Source organism: Anoplopoma fimbria, chromosome 24 (genome assembly GCF_027596085.1).
Source record: "Anoplopoma fimbria isolate UVic2021 breed Golden Eagle Sablefish chromosome 24, Afim_UVic_2022, whole genome shotgun sequence".
NCBI classification, from domain to species: Eukaryota; Metazoa; Chordata; class Actinopteri; order Perciformes; family Anoplopomatidae; genus Anoplopoma; species Anoplopoma fimbria.
The window spans coordinates 7123743-7145950 of NC_072472.1; the positions used below are offsets into that span (position 1 = coordinate 7123743).

A 22208-nucleotide genomic window follows, 5' to 3' on the forward strand; every position below is an offset into this window, starting at 1 on the left:
AGTTCACTATAAAGCTTGAATGACCAAGAATATTAAGAGTTAAATTAACCTCAGGGTTTAGATTGTGCATGAAACTAACCCCGCTGCGTTCTTAAGAAAATAATATCTTCTATTTACTCTTTGATATGAAGAAACAATATTCTCAAGATCAAAAGTGAAGCGTGTGATTTTTTTCTGCAATAAATGCCTTTAAAATTAATGTCTTTATGCAACTGTGTATACAGCAACGACAAAGGTCGCTTTGCATGATAACAAAAAAAAATAAAAAAGGTCCACTCAGGTCTAATTACGATGTTGAGATACAGGTTTTAAAACTAGTTTTTTGATTTTGTGATGAAACTAAAACATGATGTAGATCTCTAAAAACATTCAGTATATACAGCCCTGTGTTGAAGAACACAGGTGCATATAAATCTGCGGAGCCTCCGGGAAACTAAACAGTTTTCTTCCAGGAATAAATCACTCCTGGTATCCTTCATTTCTTTTTTTTCTTTTTTTTTTTGTGGCTGATCGCTCATAAACGTCAAATCCTCTGTTTAAGTTTGCCGTGGCGAGCCTCTGCTCACCTTATTGCTCTGACCTTGGCCCTGAGTTCGTCCCACATTAGGCATCACCATATCCCCCCCCCGCCGGCCCCCTCTCTGTGGTCTGACGAGCACATCTGACTTTTTCCACGGGACAAAAACAAATCTCCCAGCATCCTAAACATTTGACCACGAGTCCTTCCCTCAAAGACTGCGTCGTCCCAGGGCTGCCCTACATCAGCGATGGCTGCCAGCATTGCAGCGGTTTTTTTTCTATGGCAGCTGCAAATGCTCCAGTGTCAGATAGAGAGATCGTGGATCCAAAAGATGAATCTCTTACTAGCAGAACAACCTAACTAACCCTCTGAAGAGTGGCTAAAAACCCCTCAGACATGCAGATGATATAAACCTTTGCGGAAATTAAAAATCCTCGCACTTGGGTGTTAGTCCAAATACATGATATTTTTTTAATCTTATCCCATCATGGCTTTACATTGTTATTTAGACATTTAGAGCAGTCTGATCTGTATTTTTTTTCTTTTTCCAAGGTGATTCATTTCGAGGTTTTGACCGAACTTAGTGTCAACCTAAAATAAAAATAAAATTAAAAAAATCCAGCACGGATTTGTTTAATGCATGCATGTCATGAAAAATGACTTTGTGAAAATGAAGAATGGTTTCCACAACTGAGGTAATCCCTTGTTGGTGCCACCATTCTCCAACGCCGACATTGGAGGATATTGCCAAACTGAATTCCTGAAAGCTTTCTTAAAAATGGAAGTGGAAGTTTTTTTTTGTTTTTTTTACCAAGAACATGAGTGCAGCTTTAAATCTGTTGGGGGGCGGGGCGGGGGGGTACACCATGCATACAGAGCGAGCACCCTGCTGAAGGGAATGATGGCTTTTGGAAAATAAAGTGTGCCTGGGACGTAAAAGGTGATGTTACAGTGGGGGACAATGGGATTGTTGTTGCAGATTTGCAAAAATGATGCCACTGTCACATAGGAAACTACAAACAAAATGAACAGAGGTGAAAAGTCACATTAACGGGGGTGTTTAACAAATGTAGCTGTTTTTAGTTTTTTTTTAATGCTCTCTAAAGTGAATGAGGTGAATGTACTTTCCTGTTAATACTGCCTGAATTTGCATCCCACCCACAACCATTCCTAATCCTTCTCGTCGGTTGTGATTAGTGAATGGATGGGAAAGGAAACGCAACTATCCGACACTTTACAGCAAAATCATTCCAATAAATACAACCTTGTCGTAGCAGCCACTCACACAAACACTGTAACAGACCTTCAAAGTCAGCAGAGGCTGTAAACACAGTAGGAGTAAGAGGAAAAAAAAAAAGATAATGTCTCTCCATGGAAGCTCTTCTTCAGTTTCTGGTGATTTTTTTAAACTCCATGTTTTTTCTCTCTCAGTGAAGCAAAAAAAAAAAAAAAAAAAAAAAAAAAAAGACCATTTTCTTCAGTGTTGCAAATGTTGATGGACGCAGTGTAGCACTTCAACAAGATCCAGGCAAGAGCCAAAATCCCTCCCCACCCCCACCCCCATTGGAAAAAAAAAAACCCCGAAAAAAACCGCAAATCATCAAACTTCAGTAGTAGAGCTGGACCGGTGGAGAGGTCCACTTAGGCAGCAGATTTTGTAACAGAGGATTTTAAAGTGTGCGGAAAAGAAAAAATGCCCAGGAGTTGTGGGACAAGAGCAGGCAGTCCTGGTGTACTAAAGTACAATGGTGGGGTTTGAAATGTGTTAAGTCAAACTAGTGCCTTTGCAGAAGTAGTTGCGTTAGTAGCTGAGTGTGCGGCTTGAGCGAGCGATGGTGAACTGGATATCAATCATCCTTGGAATTGTCAGTGACGGCGGCCGCAGGAGACGAGTCTGGGATGCGGCTACGCCGGTAGAGACGGAAGCCCTTTCGGCAAAGCAGGACGAACCAGTAGACCTGTGGCGCCAGGATGCAGATGTTGCCCAGGTTGGCGGACAGCGGCAGGTGGAAGGGAACGCTGTAGAGTGGGATGCCGTAGTGGCGGCCGTACACCCAGTACATGTAGGGGAAGAGGGCGATGCGGAACACGAAGAAGGTGAGGAGTACCATACCGCCGTTGGCCTTGTGCAGCCAGCAGTCCTGGAGGCTGAGCTGGTGGGGGGGGAGACAGAAACAAAGAGGGAGGGAGGGAGGGATAGGGAGAGATTGTGGATGATGAGAACTTGTTAAAGTGGCACTTGAAGGCGCCGCAAAATACAAAGTATATTAAGTTTCCCTGTTTTAATTGTTCAGTTATCTTGGATTCTGTCAAATAATGTTAAAAAAAACAAACATATCAAGATCCCTCTTTCCTCTTCTTGTAAAATATTTTTGATGACTCATCCTCGGCTTACACATTACTTTATCCAATCAGCTGTGATATGGGGCGACTCGATAACTTTCACACCATCACAATAAACCTTTTGACTCCTAGCTTGCGGGTCAGAGTGGCTAGTAGAACAGTTTTATGGGTCAGGGGTGTGTGTCTGGATGTTTGGCCAATTATGGATGTTCTCTTCACTTATTCATCCTCCTATCATCCTCCTACCCGTGATCTACGACAGGTGTGAGGAGGTGTGGGTTGAGGCCAAAAGTCCACTCATCCAACATAACTACTCCAATGGTTTACAAAGAGTCCAATAGATGCGCACAGAGGATCATGATCCCCAGAGGATGAATACTAGTAAATTTGGAGTTCACTTCACATTTAATCTGCCACCACCAGCTGGACAAAATTTCCACTTTTCCAACGTAGTGCGTACGGTAATTTGCTAACGAAATGACCGGGTATCGGTACTCATTTAAGGTATGGACCAATATAACCCTGTACAGAGTCGTATCAAAACTTTTCCAGTCAAACGACCTGCATTTGATCTATTTTTGAATGTATATCTATAAAAAGCTGTTTGTAAGGTTTTACTCGACAGCCAATCATCTTGAGCGTTCTTAGATTTAATGCAACACCTGATTGTCCCCCATCGTCATTTTTAAAACAATATCTTGCTCTAGGTAAAGCTGACAGAAAGTACAGCCTGATGAGAACATAAAACGGTTTAATAAATTGTAATCATTTTGTTCGTTCATACTAACTAGTTTGCATTTAATGTTTTCTGATAATCTTCTTTTGTCAAAAATCATTTTTTTAGAAACAATACAGTAAAATCCCCACCCTTGCTTTTTGTCAATGAAGGAGCAGGATTTCAGTGAGATCTTAATTCCCGGGCTTCAACCGTTACAAAGCCATACCACACGACAACAAAACGTATGCATCTCTCTACGATCTTCTCCTGATCTTTGATGTGAAACGGTGTGGGAGCCCCCGGTCGACACAGCACAGATCAATAGGAATCAACACATGCTGTTGAGAGCAGTGAAAGTGTCTGTTAGTGCTGATCCAGTCCAAAGGAGAGCGGCCGTTTTGTTTTTTTAAAGACAGAGACGAGCAGAGGCGCTTTGCTTTGCTCTTTTTTTTTTTTTTTTTTGTTCTCTGCTGACACCAGATGTCAGCAAAGACCTGAACGCACCGCGGTCCACTGATTTCACTGGGAAACGCAGTGAGGCTCTTCTATTCGTAGATTAAGGCTTTTCCCAAAACACGTAGCCTCCGACTGTTTACGCTACACATGTTCTTGTCAGAGTGCAGGATGTAATTGGCACTGTATGGGGGGGGAACTAATGAAGGCATTAACTGCTGTTAACGGGTTAAGAGGCTGGGAGAGTAAACAGTGTCATGGCTTCTTAGCTGAATGCCACTGACTGAAGTGGGGGTTTTTTTTGGGTGAGCCCTGCACCTTAATTATTGATGTCACAGTGACAGGCTACATCCCAACTGAAATGGAGATACTCAGGTTTTTTTGATGATGCAAGACACCGCACATCATCTGAGCATGAATTACTTTCTTTTTCTCGGGCTTATAACGTTGATTTTTTAGATAGCTTAGTTACAATTTTTTGTGATAGATGGTTTCAAATGCCACTTTTGCATATCTATAATTTAGCATTTCGGCTCTTACTAAAGTAAGAAAAGTAAAGTAAGCAAGTAAACTAGTTAGCCGGTCGTGAGCACATTAGTGGCTCACCTTATAGCAGACAAAACACACTTTTAATTCTATTTATTATACTCTTACTTGGGAAATGCTCACTCTTATACACTTGAGGCCTGATGACTGGTTATTTTTGCTAAGCTTTGATTGTATAATTGCTGCTTATTTAGCTAATAATTACTCAAATTGGCTTTATGACAGTTGACTTATCTAACAATTTATTGGTGGCCAATCTTAAAACGTTCACTCGACACTTTCTCCAAACCTTTGGCTTTTAACGTTTAAGATAAAAGGGACAGCCTATAGTTCATGACAGGTGTATGACCTCCCAGTCCGTTGAATGCACGTGTGTGTGTGTGTGTGTGTGTGTGTGTGTGTGTGTGTGTGTGTGTGTGTGTGTGTGTGTGTGTGTGTGTGTGTGTGTGTGTGTGTTGTCTCACCTGAATAAGTATCTTCCCCAGGGAGACGAAGGGTGTGCTGAGCTCTGTTAGAAACAAGCAGCCAATGAAGAAATCCCCCTTGTCCCTTCTGAGGAACTGAGGAACAGACAAACAGAGCACACACACAGAGTGAGCAAACAAACATGAGCATGGAAAAAAAACTAAATACACAGCTGGCATTCAAGGACACTTTCTGGAACTGTCTCAGTGGAAACGTGCTGAGAGAGGTATTTAAGAGACATGGGGTAATATCAGGTTTTAAAAACACGTGTTTCACAAGGTTGGTACTGAGAGATCTGGACTTCTATATAATGTTTGTGAGATATCTGTTGAGAAAGGATGTCAGGACAGCTCGGACAGGATTCGGACAGCCTCTCTTCAATAATCAGTTGACAGCAGCACCTGAGAGACGTCACTGAAACAAAGATAAAAACCAAAATGGCTCTGCTTGCCTCTCTTGCTGTTTTTTTTTTTTAGGCATCTTTAATCAAAAATGATTTAACTATTTCTGATCTATGTACAAGTTTGGTACAAGCAGGTAGCACTGTGACATTCTGAAAGAACAGAAAGTGTTGTGTAAGTCAGGATGTTTAACTGTAACTCCGGAGACCAGGATTATCCTCCCATCACCGACCAACAGTCTATTGGGGTGTGTTCCAATTAGGGGGGGGGAATGCTACCTAGACAGCCCACGAGATGGTGGCCCCTGAGGGCCAGAAAGCCAGACTGAAACTGCTCCTCCTACGAAAAATTACGCAATCTATCCTCCCAGAGAAAAAATAATGGAATGGCGTGGTGCACAATGATTTCCCCCATTAAAGGGTAACTTCGCTATTTTTTTCAGCCCTATTTTCCTATGTGACTTAGTGACTAATCAGACAACCATTTTTTTTTTACATGGGACAGTATTGCAACAGCTCTACAGCCGGCAGCCATGTTATCAGGCTATTACTCGTAGACAGACAATGAACAACCTGGGAATTTGTGTATCCATTACGACAAAGCATGTGTATCTGTCTGACTTTCCTTTGACATTGTTTCCGTGGTGCTGGGACATCATTTTAATGTGACACCAGAACGTAATTCGCTGTTAAGATGTTGTTGTGACCTCACCTATTTGTGTGAGATCAGGATGGTCTAACCTGTGTAATGGCAGCAATTTTCAAAGTTTACAGGTAAGACCCAGTACTGATGCTGAGCAAAAACTCGCAGTGGTACCCAGTGCTGGACAGAACGTTTGCATTTTGCTAACTGACCCTTTTTTGGGTTATTATTGTCCCCATTGTTCACTTTGACAGAAAATACTGGGTCCAGGTAGAAAAGGACTGAAGTTACCCTTTAATTGTAAATGTCTATAAATCTAATTTCAGGCTGATAACAAGAGCCAAAGTCTCGCTGGTTCACACAGGGATGACCTCCTTTATAGGGGATTTGATATTGGTCCAGCTCAAGTGAAGTATTGACCCGTCACTGATAACAAATATAATACAAACACATTGTAAACCTGACGAGGTTGTGTGATATTTCTCAACTTTACGAGTTGAGGAGGATCGCCTGACCACAAACAAGAGAGACCGGTTCACAATAGAGAACTCCACTTTTGTCCTTCAAAAATCAGGCAGAAGAACATCTCTTATCATTTTGGTGAATTTAATGCATGTGGTCCAGAATTGTGACTAGATCCGTGACCCCAACGTTGATCAACACCGATTTCGACTCGTCGGTTGAGCTCCATGCTAGAAACTCTAAGAGTGAACATGAATTTTTACAATTTATTTTCCAATTAATACTTTCAAAAGTCAACCAAGGTTCGGTAGTGTCTTTATCATGAATGAAAGTACAAGTATGTCCTGTACTCCACTCCACGTGGATTAAATCTAAGACAGACAACCATCTTTTAGTAAAATCAATGGTATGACGATCCCCACGTTTTTTGCACAATGCCACAAACTGCAAAAGGAGATGTCGGATTCTACCACAACTTCCACAAAACAAGGCAGCGTGCGGCGAGCCGGGGGCCGAGCAGGCAGTGATGTCCCGTGCATAAGTAATGAACGAGGCTTTCAAATATTGTCCAAAGGCACAGTGCTGTGTAGTTAGAGAGGCCGTCCTAAAATAGGTGAGTCTGTCTAGATGGATAGAGAGACTCCAGACAAAAGACCAGCGCTGTCTGGTAGCCTAGCCTGCTGCGTGGTGATGATGATGATGAATAAAGCATGAGAGGCTCTAGACGTGGCCTTGCCATCTGCCCACGACAGAATGGTTGAGACCCCAGAGGGGAACTTTACACCACGACTAACAAACTACCTGGATACCTGATCCCAGCACCACCTGCCATGGTTACCTTTGTCTATGGATGACCGAGATAATGTAAAAGGCATCATTTAAACTGTAACCAGCACATGTTTTATCTCTCAAACATACATTTTAAAACTTACAAACAGCTGTTGTATGCCACATGAAGAGCAATTAAATGCCACATAAGGCTTCCGAAAGGGCAGTTTCAGTCTTTATCATATAATTATAATGTGAGATTTGTCTGAATGTGCTTAAAACTGACCTGAGTAAATAATAATACTTTTGATACTTTAAGCACATTATGTTGCTAAAGGTTCATTTTACTTTATTCAAGTGCAGTTTTAGAATACAGTACTTAGCATTTTTCAAAATGAGCATTTTTATTCAAGTAAACAAGTTCTAATCTCTTATCGCACTGTTCTAATCCACCGGTCCCCTCAACCAGTTTGCATACAGCCACTGAGAACAAAAGAGGTATTTGTGGTTTGCTAGCCTCCTAATGGAGAATGCATTTGAACAGTCTACTCCATATATTTGCCTGTTTGCAAATGACTACACGAGAATAGCGGTTTAGCCATGAGCTAATAGGTTGACATGAACATTAAATCAATCTCATGCATCACTGCACACCGTCCACCTGTAAAAACACCGCAGTCTTGATTAGATGCTGATGTAACCGTCATTAAAAACCCTGTGTAAGTATACGTCTAAAATATAATGAGCAGGTTGGTCCAGAAGTGCTTCTTTACAGTCGTCTCCCAATTCTAACCCAACTCCTTCTGGGAGACATTCCCAGGTCAGTGTTTTCTACGTCTGTCTACTGGTCTCCTCCTATTGGACATTCCCAGAAAACCTTCAAATGGCAACCTTCAGAAGGCATCGTTATCCGATGCCAGACCAATCTCTACTGGGGAAGTGGTTTCACTCTGAGATCACAATGTTAACTCAATCGCTGTAATCATATTTGTTTGATCAGGCTCCACTTTATGAATAATGATGCATCGATTCAACTGTATCTCTCCTGATACTCATTCAGATACTTGAAGTGATCAGCCAAAAGGGTTCAACGCCAACTTTTACATGTGGTTGCAACGCTGGCAACCAGACTTCAGTTTTTGGTTGCTGAAACTGAAAATATGGTTGCCATTTATATTTGAGCAATCAAGTTACTAAATCAGCTTAATAATGAAAATATAAGAACATTTTACGGTAACTTCTAACGTCTGAGTGACGCAGCATTCCTGAAATGAACCGCATAAGTTTCCTAAATAAAAATGTAGGTGTCCTTTAACGGGCTTGCTGCATGACTCTACCGGCTCATGCGTTACCAAGGCCGGCTAAATTGGCATAAAGCTGATGAGTGAGGGAACAAGAGAATCAGGAGGAGGGGTGGTGGGTTTAGAGAGAAGAGAGGATGACTGCAGCTGGGGCTGAATAATGTAGGGTAATGGGACCTCATATTGCCACAGCAAACAAAAGGGCCGGGTTTCCACTGCACCTGGCCTGCTAACCTGGGTACTACTTGGAGAGGAGGCCCGCTGTGTGACGTGCTTCTGTAAACTCTTTGGAATTCTAAATACTCTGTCGGCCAGCTGAAGATAGTCTGGAGAAAAAGCTCCTGTATGAACTTATTAAAGTGTGTGGTACCATATTAACTGGCTTCTATTCTGACCAACACTGAAATCCTCAGAAAATGGAGCACTGTTATTACCTTCCTTTCATGCTTTACTGCTCAAACTGTGTTCACAGTGAACTGGAGTTCAGCGGGTTTCCAATTTGCTGTTCAAACCTGCACTAAAGGTCATCATGGTCCACAGTAACTCTGCTTCTTTGTGACCTGCTTCACCCCTTTGCCCTCACTCAACAACTGACTATATATTCATCCATTCAAAATCACTTTTTTTGGGTGCTTTCTTGTACATTGAGATCTTCGCCTGGCGCACATTTTTCCTCCAACATCCCACCAAAACGTGCATCTCTTATTCTCACTTCCTGTCTTTTCTTATTGCATCGGTCTCTTTGCAACACTTACAATTAAAAGGACCTTAAAGAAAACAACAATTATTCATTGCTAATTCAAGGAAAGTAATCAATAATTATTCACATTACATTAATTCAAGGAAAGTAATCAATAATACATATCATTCACCCTTGCCATTTACTACCTTAAAGCCCGACCAGCAGTTATTCCTTTTAACCGACCAGGTTCTAATGTAAATGGAGCACACAGTAAATCAATGAAGTATTTCATAAACCTGGCAACTTTGCAAGTTTGACAAAGTACTGGTATTTAGTCATAAAAATGAATACTGGCTCATTAGTGTAATCAACGATTAACTGGCCCATTGGGGATAACGGACCGTGCTTTCAGACAATATTTCCTCCAGGGAAATATTGTTCCTCCAGGGAAATATTGTCTGAAAGCACGGGCATAAGAGCCGTAGATATTAAAAATAAGGTGTAAAGAAAAACAGAGGGAGTAGTTCCAACCCTGCCTACTTTTACACCACTGAATAACTGGCAAATTGCTGCGTGACGCAAGTGCTGAGCTGTTGGTTTATGTAAATTAAAAAACTGGTTTCGGTAAGTCATACAGAATGTTTGCTTATCCATCAAGTACTTTGGTATACACGTATACAGAGCCCTTTAGACACAACCATAATATATTTACATTTTAACGGTTTTAGTCTCACTTGATTATCTAAAGTTCTTTTTTAAAGGATGCTATATACACGGGTAGAAATGGCAAATCAGGGAAACAACTCACTATTTGTAGTTTTGGGGAACGTTAAACAGCTATGATATAAAATTTCTAACCACTGTGCTGATTTGAATCATCTCGTTTCTTTCAGTTAAGTCTTCATTTCAATATTAAAGTTCCGTCTGCTGCCGTCTTTCAGTTCATTATCATACAAAAGGAGGCCTGAAAACGCCAAGAATATATAAGCTACAAGCCCCTTCAAACCACCTGTACTAAATGTTGTTGAGATGATCTGCATTTGTACTTCATATTTTGTATATTTCTACTGCATACACTTTCCAAATCATAACATTTCTCTTGATTCAAACATATTCCAGGCAGCCTGTGGGTCTATTTCTATCGGTACAGGTTGAAATCTGACTTGCAGAGACTTGAAAATGACTTGCTTGGTAATCCATAACAGTGAGCATCGTGATTTGTTTTATTGTTGCCACTTAAGTAATCATTAGGAGATAATGCAGCTCGAGGCAGGGATTGATTTGAAAACAATGCACTACATTACAGCACAAACTAATGACGCATTACTGGCAGTGGACAGTGGTGAGAGAACACATGACTTCTCACAACTCTCTTTGATGTGATGTATCATTTCATCGGCACCGGTATGATTGTTTTCAGCTCACACACGCTCGTCTAAATTCAGTAGGACTGATGTTGTGGACAAATAAGTTATTTATTTGGTCTGTAAAACATCCCCTAAAAAAACGACCATTACCATTTCTAAAAGAACAAAACCTAATAAAAAGTCCTTGTATGGTCTGACAAATAGTCCAAAACCTGAATATATTCAGTCAATTATCAGAAAAAAATCAAGAAAATCAGGGGGAAAAAACAACACATTTGTATTTGGTAGAACTCTTACAAAAACAATAAACCAACGTTCAGAAAATGAAAGTTTTAATCCTCTAATATATTAATAAACAAACTATTTCCGCTAAAAAATTCTCTAAAAGAAAAAAAAAGAAATAATTAAATGTTTCATTTATATAGCTCCTTATATAGTATCTCGTTAACCATGTGTTGTGGGTATGACCGTGTCACGACCATTCATATCAATGCAATCAATGTTTTCATAATTAAATTGTTTACTAGAGCACAAGATTGTTCATCTAGCCTCTTAATCTTACACCTAAAAGTGCCACAAACTGAATCATTTAACTTTAAAATGAAAAAAAATGTAGGGTGAAAGTTCCTGTGTGTTTTCATATCACAATATATATTGCAAAGTCAGTTTTTTGCGCCCATGAGATCCGTGAGATTTATAGTAAACAGCCGCTAATCTGTGCCGCTAATCGTTTTAACAACCAGCACTGCAGGACAGTGATACCTACCAGCAACTGCTGCAGCGAGCCAGTGATCCACCAGCACCAGTACGGCCTGCGTTACATGCGGTTTCATCTTAATTATTGGCATTGGCCTTGGCTAACCCCCCCCCCCCTCCCTCCCCCCCCTCCTCACCAGTGTGACGGGCAGCAGGATAGTGAGCAGGGCGATGTGATGCAACACCAGCAGGAACTCTCTGCGGATGAAGGAGTTTATGGTCCTCAGTGAATGCCGCTTGTAGTCCTCGTGCCCTTTGACGCGGAAGCGGTGGTAGTCGCTGAGGTACATGGCGAAGATGTCGTATGTCATGTAGGGCCCACCGTACCAGATGATAAAGTAGGTGGCCAGCCAGTGACTGAGGACGGAAAACAAAACAAAATACATGTCAATATTTGACATCTGTACTCATGCTTCTGCCTTATTATTCGTTTGTTGCATCAAACCAATTTGCAAACAATGATTTTTGGATTGTGACCGGAATCTTCTTACACAAGGTTAGCAGGCCAAATACGCTACCTGAGTTAATGAGTCAGTAGTATTAGAGTAGAGTACCAACACTGAACGGCCTTTAGCATCATTCAAAGTAAACACACGGACACTCATTTAACCTGTATGCCTCGTCTCTCTCACATTAGCATGCTAAGGCTTTAAGGCGGTCTTATGTAAGTACAGTGTAACAACCAGCTTGGATGGGCTACAGCACTTTAATGAGCACCCGTTACTGTGATGGTTAATTATGTGGACAGCACGGAGTAAAGCTGCAGGGCAGAGCTGAGCTACTGACCTCTGACCTCTGACTGGGCTTTTCAGCTCTTAAAGTCAGCGAATGGAGATTAAGAGCAGTAAGGCACAACAAACCGCTCAGAGGGAGAAGGAAGGCTACATGAGTCCATCTTGTGGCATATATATTTGATGTATTAAGGGCAGTGGAAAATAGAAATGTGAACACACAGAATAAACATTCGTCTCCATATAAAAATATATGTGCATACAAGCTACGGATGGCAACGGTTAACTGTTTATTGGTTAACCACGAGTACATGTTTAACCCGTTCCACATGTCGGTATATAGATCAATTAAGGGCCAATGTTTGAATTGAAATTCAAAGGCGCCATTGTTAACCAATTGAACGGTTTAGACAGGACGCACCATGGCGAGTTCGTTGATCAAACTATTCTAGAGACAATAAAAGGTGATATCGACTGGTAGCCGATTGATCAAGGCAGCCGTGACCTGATCAAAAATACAGCACCGGATTCAGCAAATCCAACAATGAAGTGGCAGTGACATTTACAACAAAAAACATAAAAAATTGGATGTATAGAGTACTTCTAAATACGGCTTCAAAGGAAAAAGCCTCTTGTCTTTCATTCAATTTTGTGTATTTCCTTGAAAATTAATCAGAAACTGACATCCCCTTCATTTCCTTTGTGTAGCATCTTTTAACTGATCAGACGACTGCTTTAAGTTTAAGGTAGTCTAGAGGGACTGACCAAAACGGCAATTAACATAAAACATACCTATTTATTTGGATTTGTACTATGGATGCTAAACCAAAATCATTTAAAACTAAATGTTCAATGAGTTACAAACTGAACTGTGAGCTGGTTGAACTGTTGCAGACCTTTTTAAATACTGGCCTGCTAATCATTTGATGCTGTGCCAGAGACATAGAAGAGCCAAATATCTTAACATAGGCCTACTTAATGATTAAGTAGCCTGTTGTATTTCATGTTTGCAATCAGTGTTTTTGGCTTCATATAGTGTGAAAATGCCATTACCATCAACCAATCAATTTATATAATTTGGAGATCAAACACATTGAAAATGGTTCTGTTTTCTTCTCCCTAAAGGGTAAAAATCAATCCGAACCTCTTGTTGAACTTTTGCACCACATGTCATTTTTGTAAAGCAGTAATATTTCTGTGTATTTTTTCATTTGCACTATTTAAGGGACAATTCCAGTTTATTACAGTTTTGTTTTGTTTTTGTAGCTTTAGGCATCATTTCCATTGGTTAGAATGAGCTATTTGTCCTATTTGGAAACACGGCAACATGGCAAAAATGGAGCCGGCGGGGGGGGGTAGAAACAGACGCAGTCAAACAGGTTTTAAACAAACAAACAGTTAAGCTGCATTATCCCAACCACTTTATTTGGATGTAAAAGCAAAAGTGGTGGCTAGGGTTTGACCTATAACTGACAAGAATGACGGCCAAAAATGGGCCAAAAAAATAATATTTTTTTCCTTTTAAGGATTATACCAACTTTTTGTGACACTGGATACTGGTCAGTTTAGCTGTTCAGTGATGAGAACACAGATACCAAAATCATCCTTAGCATGGGATAGAATACGCTCCACACTCACACATTCAACATATCAACAATGAACCCTAATTATTCACGTGTATAAAACTCAAACCTCAGAATTGGATGTTTTCCCACTGCACAATCATGCAAAAGTTACTGCAACAGAGGCAATGAAGGCTAAATAAAGTGACAGATTGTGATAGAGTATTAGAGTATTCATGGGTCTGACTGTGGAGCATGTGTCTCATAAGCTCCAGGCCGTGTGCACGTCACAGGACGGCAGAACTGAGCAGCGCTGTGGGGGAATTAAGCCCTGTGGGTGGAGGGGAGGGGGCGGGGGAGATTACCAGCCTTAAACTGGGCCTGCCCGAAGTCTGGACGTTCACCCGGTAGGATTATTACGCTAGCATTAGCTTAGCGCCACACTTCAACAAAATGCACTGGCGGGCTAATGCTATGCTAACTTGCTACCAGGGCGCAGATGTGTAGCTAGTGCTTGGATAAAAAGAAAATACTGTCATTGTAAAAGAATATATTATATTATTTAGAAATAAAGGAACTTTGCCTTTTCTTTTCTAGACTGTGTATGACATGACAATTACTCAAGCAATGAGGAACCACTGTGCTGAAATTCTCAGTAGCTCAACCTATTCTCATACACGAACTACAACATAATGCAGTAGAGTCATATCTGAAGCTCGTCAAGCTATAAACAGTGTTATAGCAAACTCTCAAGTACAGATATAGCACAGTGGTAAAACTGTTTTAGACCAACTAAACACCCCATCTATCACCTACCACCACAATAAATTCTGTTGTCAATTTTAACACCTCAAGTATCTTTACTTTTTTAATTTTTTTTTATATGTATTTACTTTTTCAAAATCCCCATGAACCACTAATCACATCAGCAAAAATTAGATCAACCTCATGGCACTTGTTTGAAAAGTAAACGCATCATTTTAAAGCAGGTCCGCCCTGTTTCTCCCTTTATTTATTTATTCTTCCAAAACACGCCATGAGTCTAGTTTGAATTTAAACAACATTATGTATTTTTTCAGAATGAATCAGAGAAAACAAGGACCATCTGACTGGTTGCTGACAAACAATGTAGCAATTAAAAAGCTATTATTTGAACAGAGTCCTGCGCAGTGCTCATTCCACATATAAAAACACACCTGGGCTACCTTACATCACCTCCAGCAAACGGGTCTAGCGAAGCTAAAAACACAAAACATCAAATCTTTTAGCATGTTGTTCACTACTGAGCCTGTTTGTAATCAGTGCTGACAACATTTGTCCTCACTTCACCTCCTTTCCTCTACTCTGCAGCAGTACTTGTGTGTGGAGAGGCCATGTCTTTTCCTCTTATTACTAAACTCAACCTTCGGACATGGCCTCGATTGATAAGAAAGTGGAATGATTGATTGGGGAAATCAGTGGGATTCAGAAGTGTATAGGCAAGCAGGTATTTCATGAAGGGGGATTGATGAGTCTTACGTGTCGTTGATGACGCTCTCCCGGCATGATGTCAAAACGATGACTCCTACCGTGGTTGCCATGACGGCATGGATGGAGGACACCAGTCTGAGAAAGAGACGGGGACAAGAGAAAGGGTCATATAAAGTGAGACAATACATTCATGAACATTAACTCTGGGCAGCTACAACAGCAAATATAACAGTATGGTATTTATGTTTTAGCCATGATAGCCATGGCAGTGTGGGTCTGTCGGTGCAGGGTTAGCATGCTAACACACCAAGCTAAAATGGTCAACAGTATGCCTGCTAAACATCAACTTGTTTAGCATTGTCTTTTTGAGCCTGCAAAAGAAGTGGACATAACCACAACGTCACCCACTGGTTTAGGTGGTTTTGAAGCCTCGAGTTCAGGTTTTTTCTCCATTACCATCTTACAAATGTGACACAAGAGGGTGGAGCCCAAAATGTTCCAATTTACTGTCATGAACTGAAAACACACTGTGAGCGAGTTAAACGGTCTAAATCAATAACACGGACACCAGACCGGACAGCGCTGTGGTAGCAACCTGTCAATCACAACGACGCCACGCCCTAAAGCGTATCCTGCTTAATCAGCAATTTTGCTCTCAATTGGACAGTAAGTTACAAAATGAACATCATGCTGTGTTGAAGAATACTTGAAACTAGCATTTGACACCATGAAGTCACGTTTACTGAGGCAGTAAATCAAATGAGAATTCAGGTCATTTTCTCATAGACTTCTATATAATCTGAATTACTTTTGCAACCAGAGTAGTCGCTACCTAATGGCTATTGAGAAGAATGCATGTGTAAGGTGCTTCCGCATTTGGCTTCACTTTTCAGAACCAGGGGGGTTGCCTCCTGGGTAAAACCTGATAAATCTGGGTCAAGTTTGGGGGGGAAAAAGTGTCTCTTCAGGTGAACAACACAAGCAGTCAGACCTCCAAGTTCAGTGAACCATCATGGGATTAGCAGTGCTTGGCCTCGACTTTCCTCGTCTATAAACAGACCTGTGTCATAGGAGAACTTGGGACAGTGTCACTGTGTGAGGTGGCGTAAGACACACACGCATTCATAGGCTATCTTAAAAGAGTACACACAAGTCATGAACTTGTGAGGAAATAGTTACCTTACTGACTGTGATATTCTGTGACAAAAAATAATTAAAAATACATTCTGGCCATTTTAAAACAGGACGTTGGGATTATATCACCAATTTGTTCAAACTATGAATGGCCGCTTTTGATCAGACAAGCTCTCTCTCCGTGGCTCTTCTCCAACTTGGCAGCACTGACAGTAAGCTGCTTTGAAATCAGAAAAACATGTAATTCATTCCCCAACACTCACTGCAGCCATAATAGACAGTCGGCCCTTTCTAACACACCACTGTTCAAACTGTTTCAGCTTTCCACTGCACTTGGTGGGTCGGGTTAACATTCAACACCTACTCATCACCACCTACAGCAATGACTGGCGACAAACAGGGGTTACCTTGTGAAATTGCGGCTGGTTGGGGCACATTCACTCAGCTGTCGCTTGTGCGGAATCGAAAGAAAGCTCATTTTGAATTCAAACCTTTCCTTGTAGGCGTTTGTAGGCCTTATATAGTGTTAATACTGTATTTGGACAGCTAAACTAATTTGAAGTTAGGACAATCAATTTACTTTACCACTAAAAATGAATTATATATTTGTATACATACCCTTATAGGGCTGTACTCCTGGCACTATGTTGCCATTCATGCACACAGAGCGATTAGATGAAGACACTAGTTTGATTTAACTGTATTCTATTTCGGGCCCTCCACAATCTGTCCTATAGTACACTTAGTTGCTCAACGTGGTATCTCATAAGGTAACAGATTGCCATGAAATTCTCAGAGCCCTATCATGCTCCCAAATGATAAACCCTTTTGATTTTATGGACCAACCGAAGGACAAAGGTTACAGTTCTATGCGCCGCCAGATAGGAGTCACACAACATCACATTCCTTAATTGACAATGAACATAAACATTAGGCCTAGCTGAACGAGGAACAATTAAACAACAACAACCATAATGATGGCAGAATGATGGCTAAAAACTCCGCCACAGAGAGACAAACTGTGTCCTAACAGAAATATATCATACCGGAGACGTAACCACTTAAAAGATAGGTGGGTGGTACATGCTGTCTTATTACATTTATACTTTTAAAAAACAGGAAACACGTCTTATATTGTGATATATACATGCTGGAAATGAGCTAACGGCAAGTAGGAAACTTTCAGGCTATCTCCCTCCAGCCAGCTGCCACCTTATCTGGGGTTTTGTAGTGAAATGAGGGGCCGCCGTAAAGATTACTCTTCCTTTCAACATCACAAATCAGCAGTTCCTCGTCCATTGTGGCACTTTCAAAGTGAGCAACAGGAATGAATAGGAATGGGGTGTCCAACAAAAGAGTTCCGGTAAAGATGGCGCTCGCTAGGACACACTGTCATGGACATAATGCACAAATAGTTTGAACCCATTTTTGGTCAATTTAGACAGCCCTAATCCACTTGAGTATTGGACAGATTGTCACAAAACACAAGAACCTGGTCAGAACCCTACTGAGGTCTGAATACGAGTGGATATAATTTGGACTGAGTCAAGTCTCAGTTGTTAGGAACCAAGAGGACCTGTGAAATCCCCAAGCACAAGATTAAGACTTTTAGTCCCGCTGTACGTAATGACCAGTTTAACCAGGCCAATAACCGGCGCTTTCTTTCTCTTCTTTAACAAGTAAATTGAGTGTTGCAAATGGCCAGATTGCGAAACAAAGGCTGTTTTTGTGTTTTCCTTCTTGAACCTGCTGTGCCCTCCAGCCAATCTCCATGGGAATGCGGCCATGACACCGGCATCGGCAAGGCAACAAAGGCCACGTGACCGGCCACGAAAAAAAACCACACACAGGCCTGAGCTGGAAATGACTAACTGGACTCTCTCTCTCTCTCTCTCTCTCTCTCTCCTCCATCCACTGCGAACTCTACCCCCTGAAACATGCACACACACACACATTTTACCCCCCACGCCTCGCTGCCTTCTAGGGCTGTTTGGTCGCATACTCTATCACAAGACCCAGATTTTACACAACCCATTCATTGTGTGTCCGCCAATAACCCCCCGCCCTCTCCGCTGATGAAAGGTTGAGGTTGATGGGGTGAGTAGCGTGTAGAGGGGGGGGGGAGAAAGGGAAGAATGCTTTGCTGCCTTGTTCGGCAATGTTGTCTTTTCTTTTCCCGCTGTGTCAGGCTAGCGACAAACCCGGCTTCCCTTTCACTACGACCCGAGTCTTCCTTCTGACTGTTCCGTTAGACACGGACGACTTGCTCTTTCGTGTTCCGTCACACGCTCGGTGTCTGGCGGTCACGAGTGGTGTTTTTTTTAGCTTCCTTCAGTAAATGGGCTACGTAATCTGTAGTTGCATTGGTGCTGCAGCAGAGCGAAAGGAAAAAAAGCAAACAGTGTGCATTTCACGGCAAGCGTGGAACCCTGTCTCTGGATGCAGCTGCAGCACTAACTGCATTGTTCCTTCACCACTTTGGTAGGAGTAAATAAACACTTCAATTAGACAATCAACGTAATTATCTTGATACTTTTGCTATTCGCTAACCGATTTCCCAATATCTGTCATCAACCAATTATTCAAAATCAATAGATTAAATACTAATAAATTGCCACCCTAAAGGTGGGAGAACTCTGGCCTCTAGTTGGTGGTCATACAAAACGCAAACTGCCATCAATTAAAGGTTTAAAAAAATCCACATATTTTAGGTAAAGGTATCGTTTCTATTTATAAAAGACGCTTTCCTCGTGTGACTTACAACACCATTAGCCTATATAACCTATATGATGTAATTCAACTTCCCTGTGGTAAATATAAGCCCTGAGAAAAGTACTGTTCAAAGCTCAGCCTTTCAGAGCAGCTGATTCAACAATGAGTTCATTTTAAAGGGCTTTTACGGTTGTGGTGTCACTGTACTGAACTCCACCATAGTGTCAGGTGCACCTAATACTTTATCTACCCACTTTTATTTGAGGAGGGTCACTTGTCTTCATTGACTTACAATAAGGAGACATCTTATTTACTGTGCTTTTGAAGTAATATGGATTTGTCAACCTATGGTATTTGACTTCTGAACAATTGAATTGTTTACTAGGAGGTAGAAAGCATTGTTAACCATCCATAAGTCATTATTAAGAGCACTGCTTCTTCTGTATGAAACTTAAAAAGGCATATATTAACTTTGGCCACGGGTCTCTTAAACTGAGAGTGTGCCGGTTGATGTTGAGCATAATCCCTCATGAAGCCAAGTGTTGGTCTTTAAAGTAGGCTTAAGTTCACTTAGGTCCAGACCTCTGAATCCGCCCAATCCACCGAGTTCGAGTCGAATGATTCATATGGCATTGTGACATGAAACAGCGGTTTCTCAATTAAAAGGTAATTACGAATAAGCACATTAAGGGGACTAACAATAAGCTATTCAGGGGCCAGCCGTTGTCTAGCCGTTGTCTGCTGTGCGCTGGATCCGAGGAGTAATAATTGATTGGTTAGCGAAAAAGGAATACGTAAGAACTGTCTTTGGTATTTTGAATGGCTGATAGAATTCATTAAGCAATACCTTTTATGTAGAAATCCTAAATCAAAACAATTTTGGCCTATAGGCAGGCTATTACAATCAGACACAAGAGAGTAGTATTCATTTAGTCACTTCCTGTTTTGACTTTTTTTACCAGTCGACCAGCACGCAGTTTGTTTTCATGATGAGAAGAGGGGTTGTAGAGTCTTGCTAACTGTAAATGAGGAGTTGTTCTAAAAAAGGTTAATGCCTTCTGCAGAACTCCTGATGGACCGGTCGCAATTGTCTTTCATTTTCATCGCAAAAGGTAACGATACGGACATTAACTTCACGATGATAATGCAATAAAATGGCAGGGTATTATGCAAAATGTCAATCTTGACCTTGATGAAGCACAAATCTCCTTTCTCCAACTGGATTAGTAAAATGAAAGAAAAATCGACTTAAGGTATGAAGTAAGCTGACAACAAGTGATGTTAATATATGTTGACTTACTGCAGTTTTGCAGTCAATTTAGGGTTAGTTAGAGGAGGTAAGCCTGTAACGTCAAGTGCTACCCTTCAGCCTCTAATATGTTTGCTGATTGGGCGGTTGGTTGTTTAAAAGGTTGCCGTCAAGGATGTGGTTAACGTTCCTATTTGGTTTATTTGCCTGGGCTACACCTTTTATGTAGACGTAGCTGGCTTGTGAGTTTTGTCTTGAGATATTATGAAATGGGATTTAGGAGAGAAGACGAGCACTTCTCCTTGTTGTTAACATGAATGTTTACTTTACACTTGATTGGCTTGGAATCAGCTGCTTAACGGTCAAATTTAATATTAGTAACTTTGATACAATCTTCATTTGACTAGATATAACCTCTGAGCCATGTTCGTGTCGTTAATTGTTAACGAAAAAGTTACCTAGTTCACTTCCTTTTTGTAATTTTAGTAGATCCATATGTAAAAAAAAAACAAAAACAAATCTGTCATGTACTTTATAATGACGTGTGGAAAGTGATGCCAGCCTCCCCGGTCTCTTTTGGTAAAGCAATTATGTGTTGAACAACTGAGAACCATTTGCTGGCCCATTAGTGGCGATTGCAAACAGTACCCAGGTAAGATGGCGGACGATTATCCTGTGAGTAATGACTTAATGTAACATCTACTGTTTTGTATCCAGGGACTATATGAGATCCTTTCAGTTGATTTTATATATTTGCTGCTGAGCTGTCTGTCATTAATGCAGGTTTTTTTGCTTAGCTTTGAATACCGTTTGTGTTCCAGCACTCTTTGAGATCACATGTCAATCAAGTATTGTGGTATGTACCATATTATCTTTTTGTCTGCTCTGACATTACCATTGCTGACACTTATTACCCACTTCTCCATTTTCAAGACACATTTGATACTCGTAGGGAAGTTCTGCCTGTGTGGCAGACGTAGATAGTAAAGCTTAGGTTGGTAGTTTTAGTTTTTTGTTCTGTTTTTTTACTGCAGAAATGTCATAATATAAATGCTTATATAAATGTAATTTATGGTGCTGTTAGATTGCTGCTAGACCAACCCATTAATACAGGTGCTTTCCTCCATTTCTGTACGGAAATTGGAAGAGAACGGTTATTTGACAACAATGAAAATGTTTTTGAAAGACTTAACCCCGACAAATGTGTATTTAGGTAAAATATTTAGTGAGCTAAAAACATGATTGAATTTTGTAAATGATAACTTAAATCTTTTCCAATAAATTCTGTCTTCTGGACTTTACAATGTGCTGGAGTTATTGGAAATGTTCGGATCACACACACGTCTGAAACAGTCTTTAGACAAATAGTGCAATACTGACGTGAGTGTGGCCTTATCTTTATCTGCAAAAGTGCAGATAAAGATAGACACAATGAATAGGCATTTTTAAAAAAAGCTGCACAGCATTTGAATATTGAAATAGAATTTGAAAGTCAATGTTTTGAATGAAGCTTCGAGCTATTCGATACAGCCCTAACTATTTTGACATTTGATTAATATATATTTTCTATGCCAAATGTTACCTAGCTCCTTCTCAATAGCTTCTCATGTGTGCTTCTCTCTCATCTGATAGTAAACTTTAGATAAAAGTATTTTTTGGAAGACAGCCTGCATTACAAACTAGAGGTGTGGAGTTTAAAAGACATGGTCACATGCAGAGTGAGTTACATGGGGGATGCTATCATGTTGCATTGTGGGAAATGTAGCATCCATTGTTTTAGGAGCTTGACCCACTCTCTGCATTTTTGGCTCCTCTAATTTGATAGTGATCATTCTTCTTTTCAATCTGTCTCTCACAATTCCCCCAGCATCGTGTAAGGGTGATGGAAGATCCATATCCCTTCAAACTCACAAATATTACATGCTT

General features: G+C 40.8%; 1 protein-coding gene across 1 annotated transcript in view; it reads right to left on the reverse strand.

Annotated features, from left to right (window-relative positions):
- Positions 1-2083: 2083 nt before the first annotated feature.
- tlcd3a (TLC domain containing 3A) overlaps positions 2084-22208 on the reverse strand; it is a 22834-nt gene continuing 2709 nt past the window's right edge. Inside the window, exons 2-5 of the mRNA XM_054626303.1 lie at positions 15236-15322; positions 11562-11781; positions 5045-5140; positions 2084-2673 (exon numbers count right to left, since the gene is read on the reverse strand). Of these exons, the coding sequence (XP_054482278.1) occupies positions 2368-2673; positions 5045-5140; positions 11562-11781; positions 15236-15322 (709 nt within the window). The 3' untranslated portion in view covers positions 2084-2367. The remainder of the gene's footprint in view (positions 2674-5044; positions 5141-11561; positions 11782-15235; positions 15323-22208) is intronic.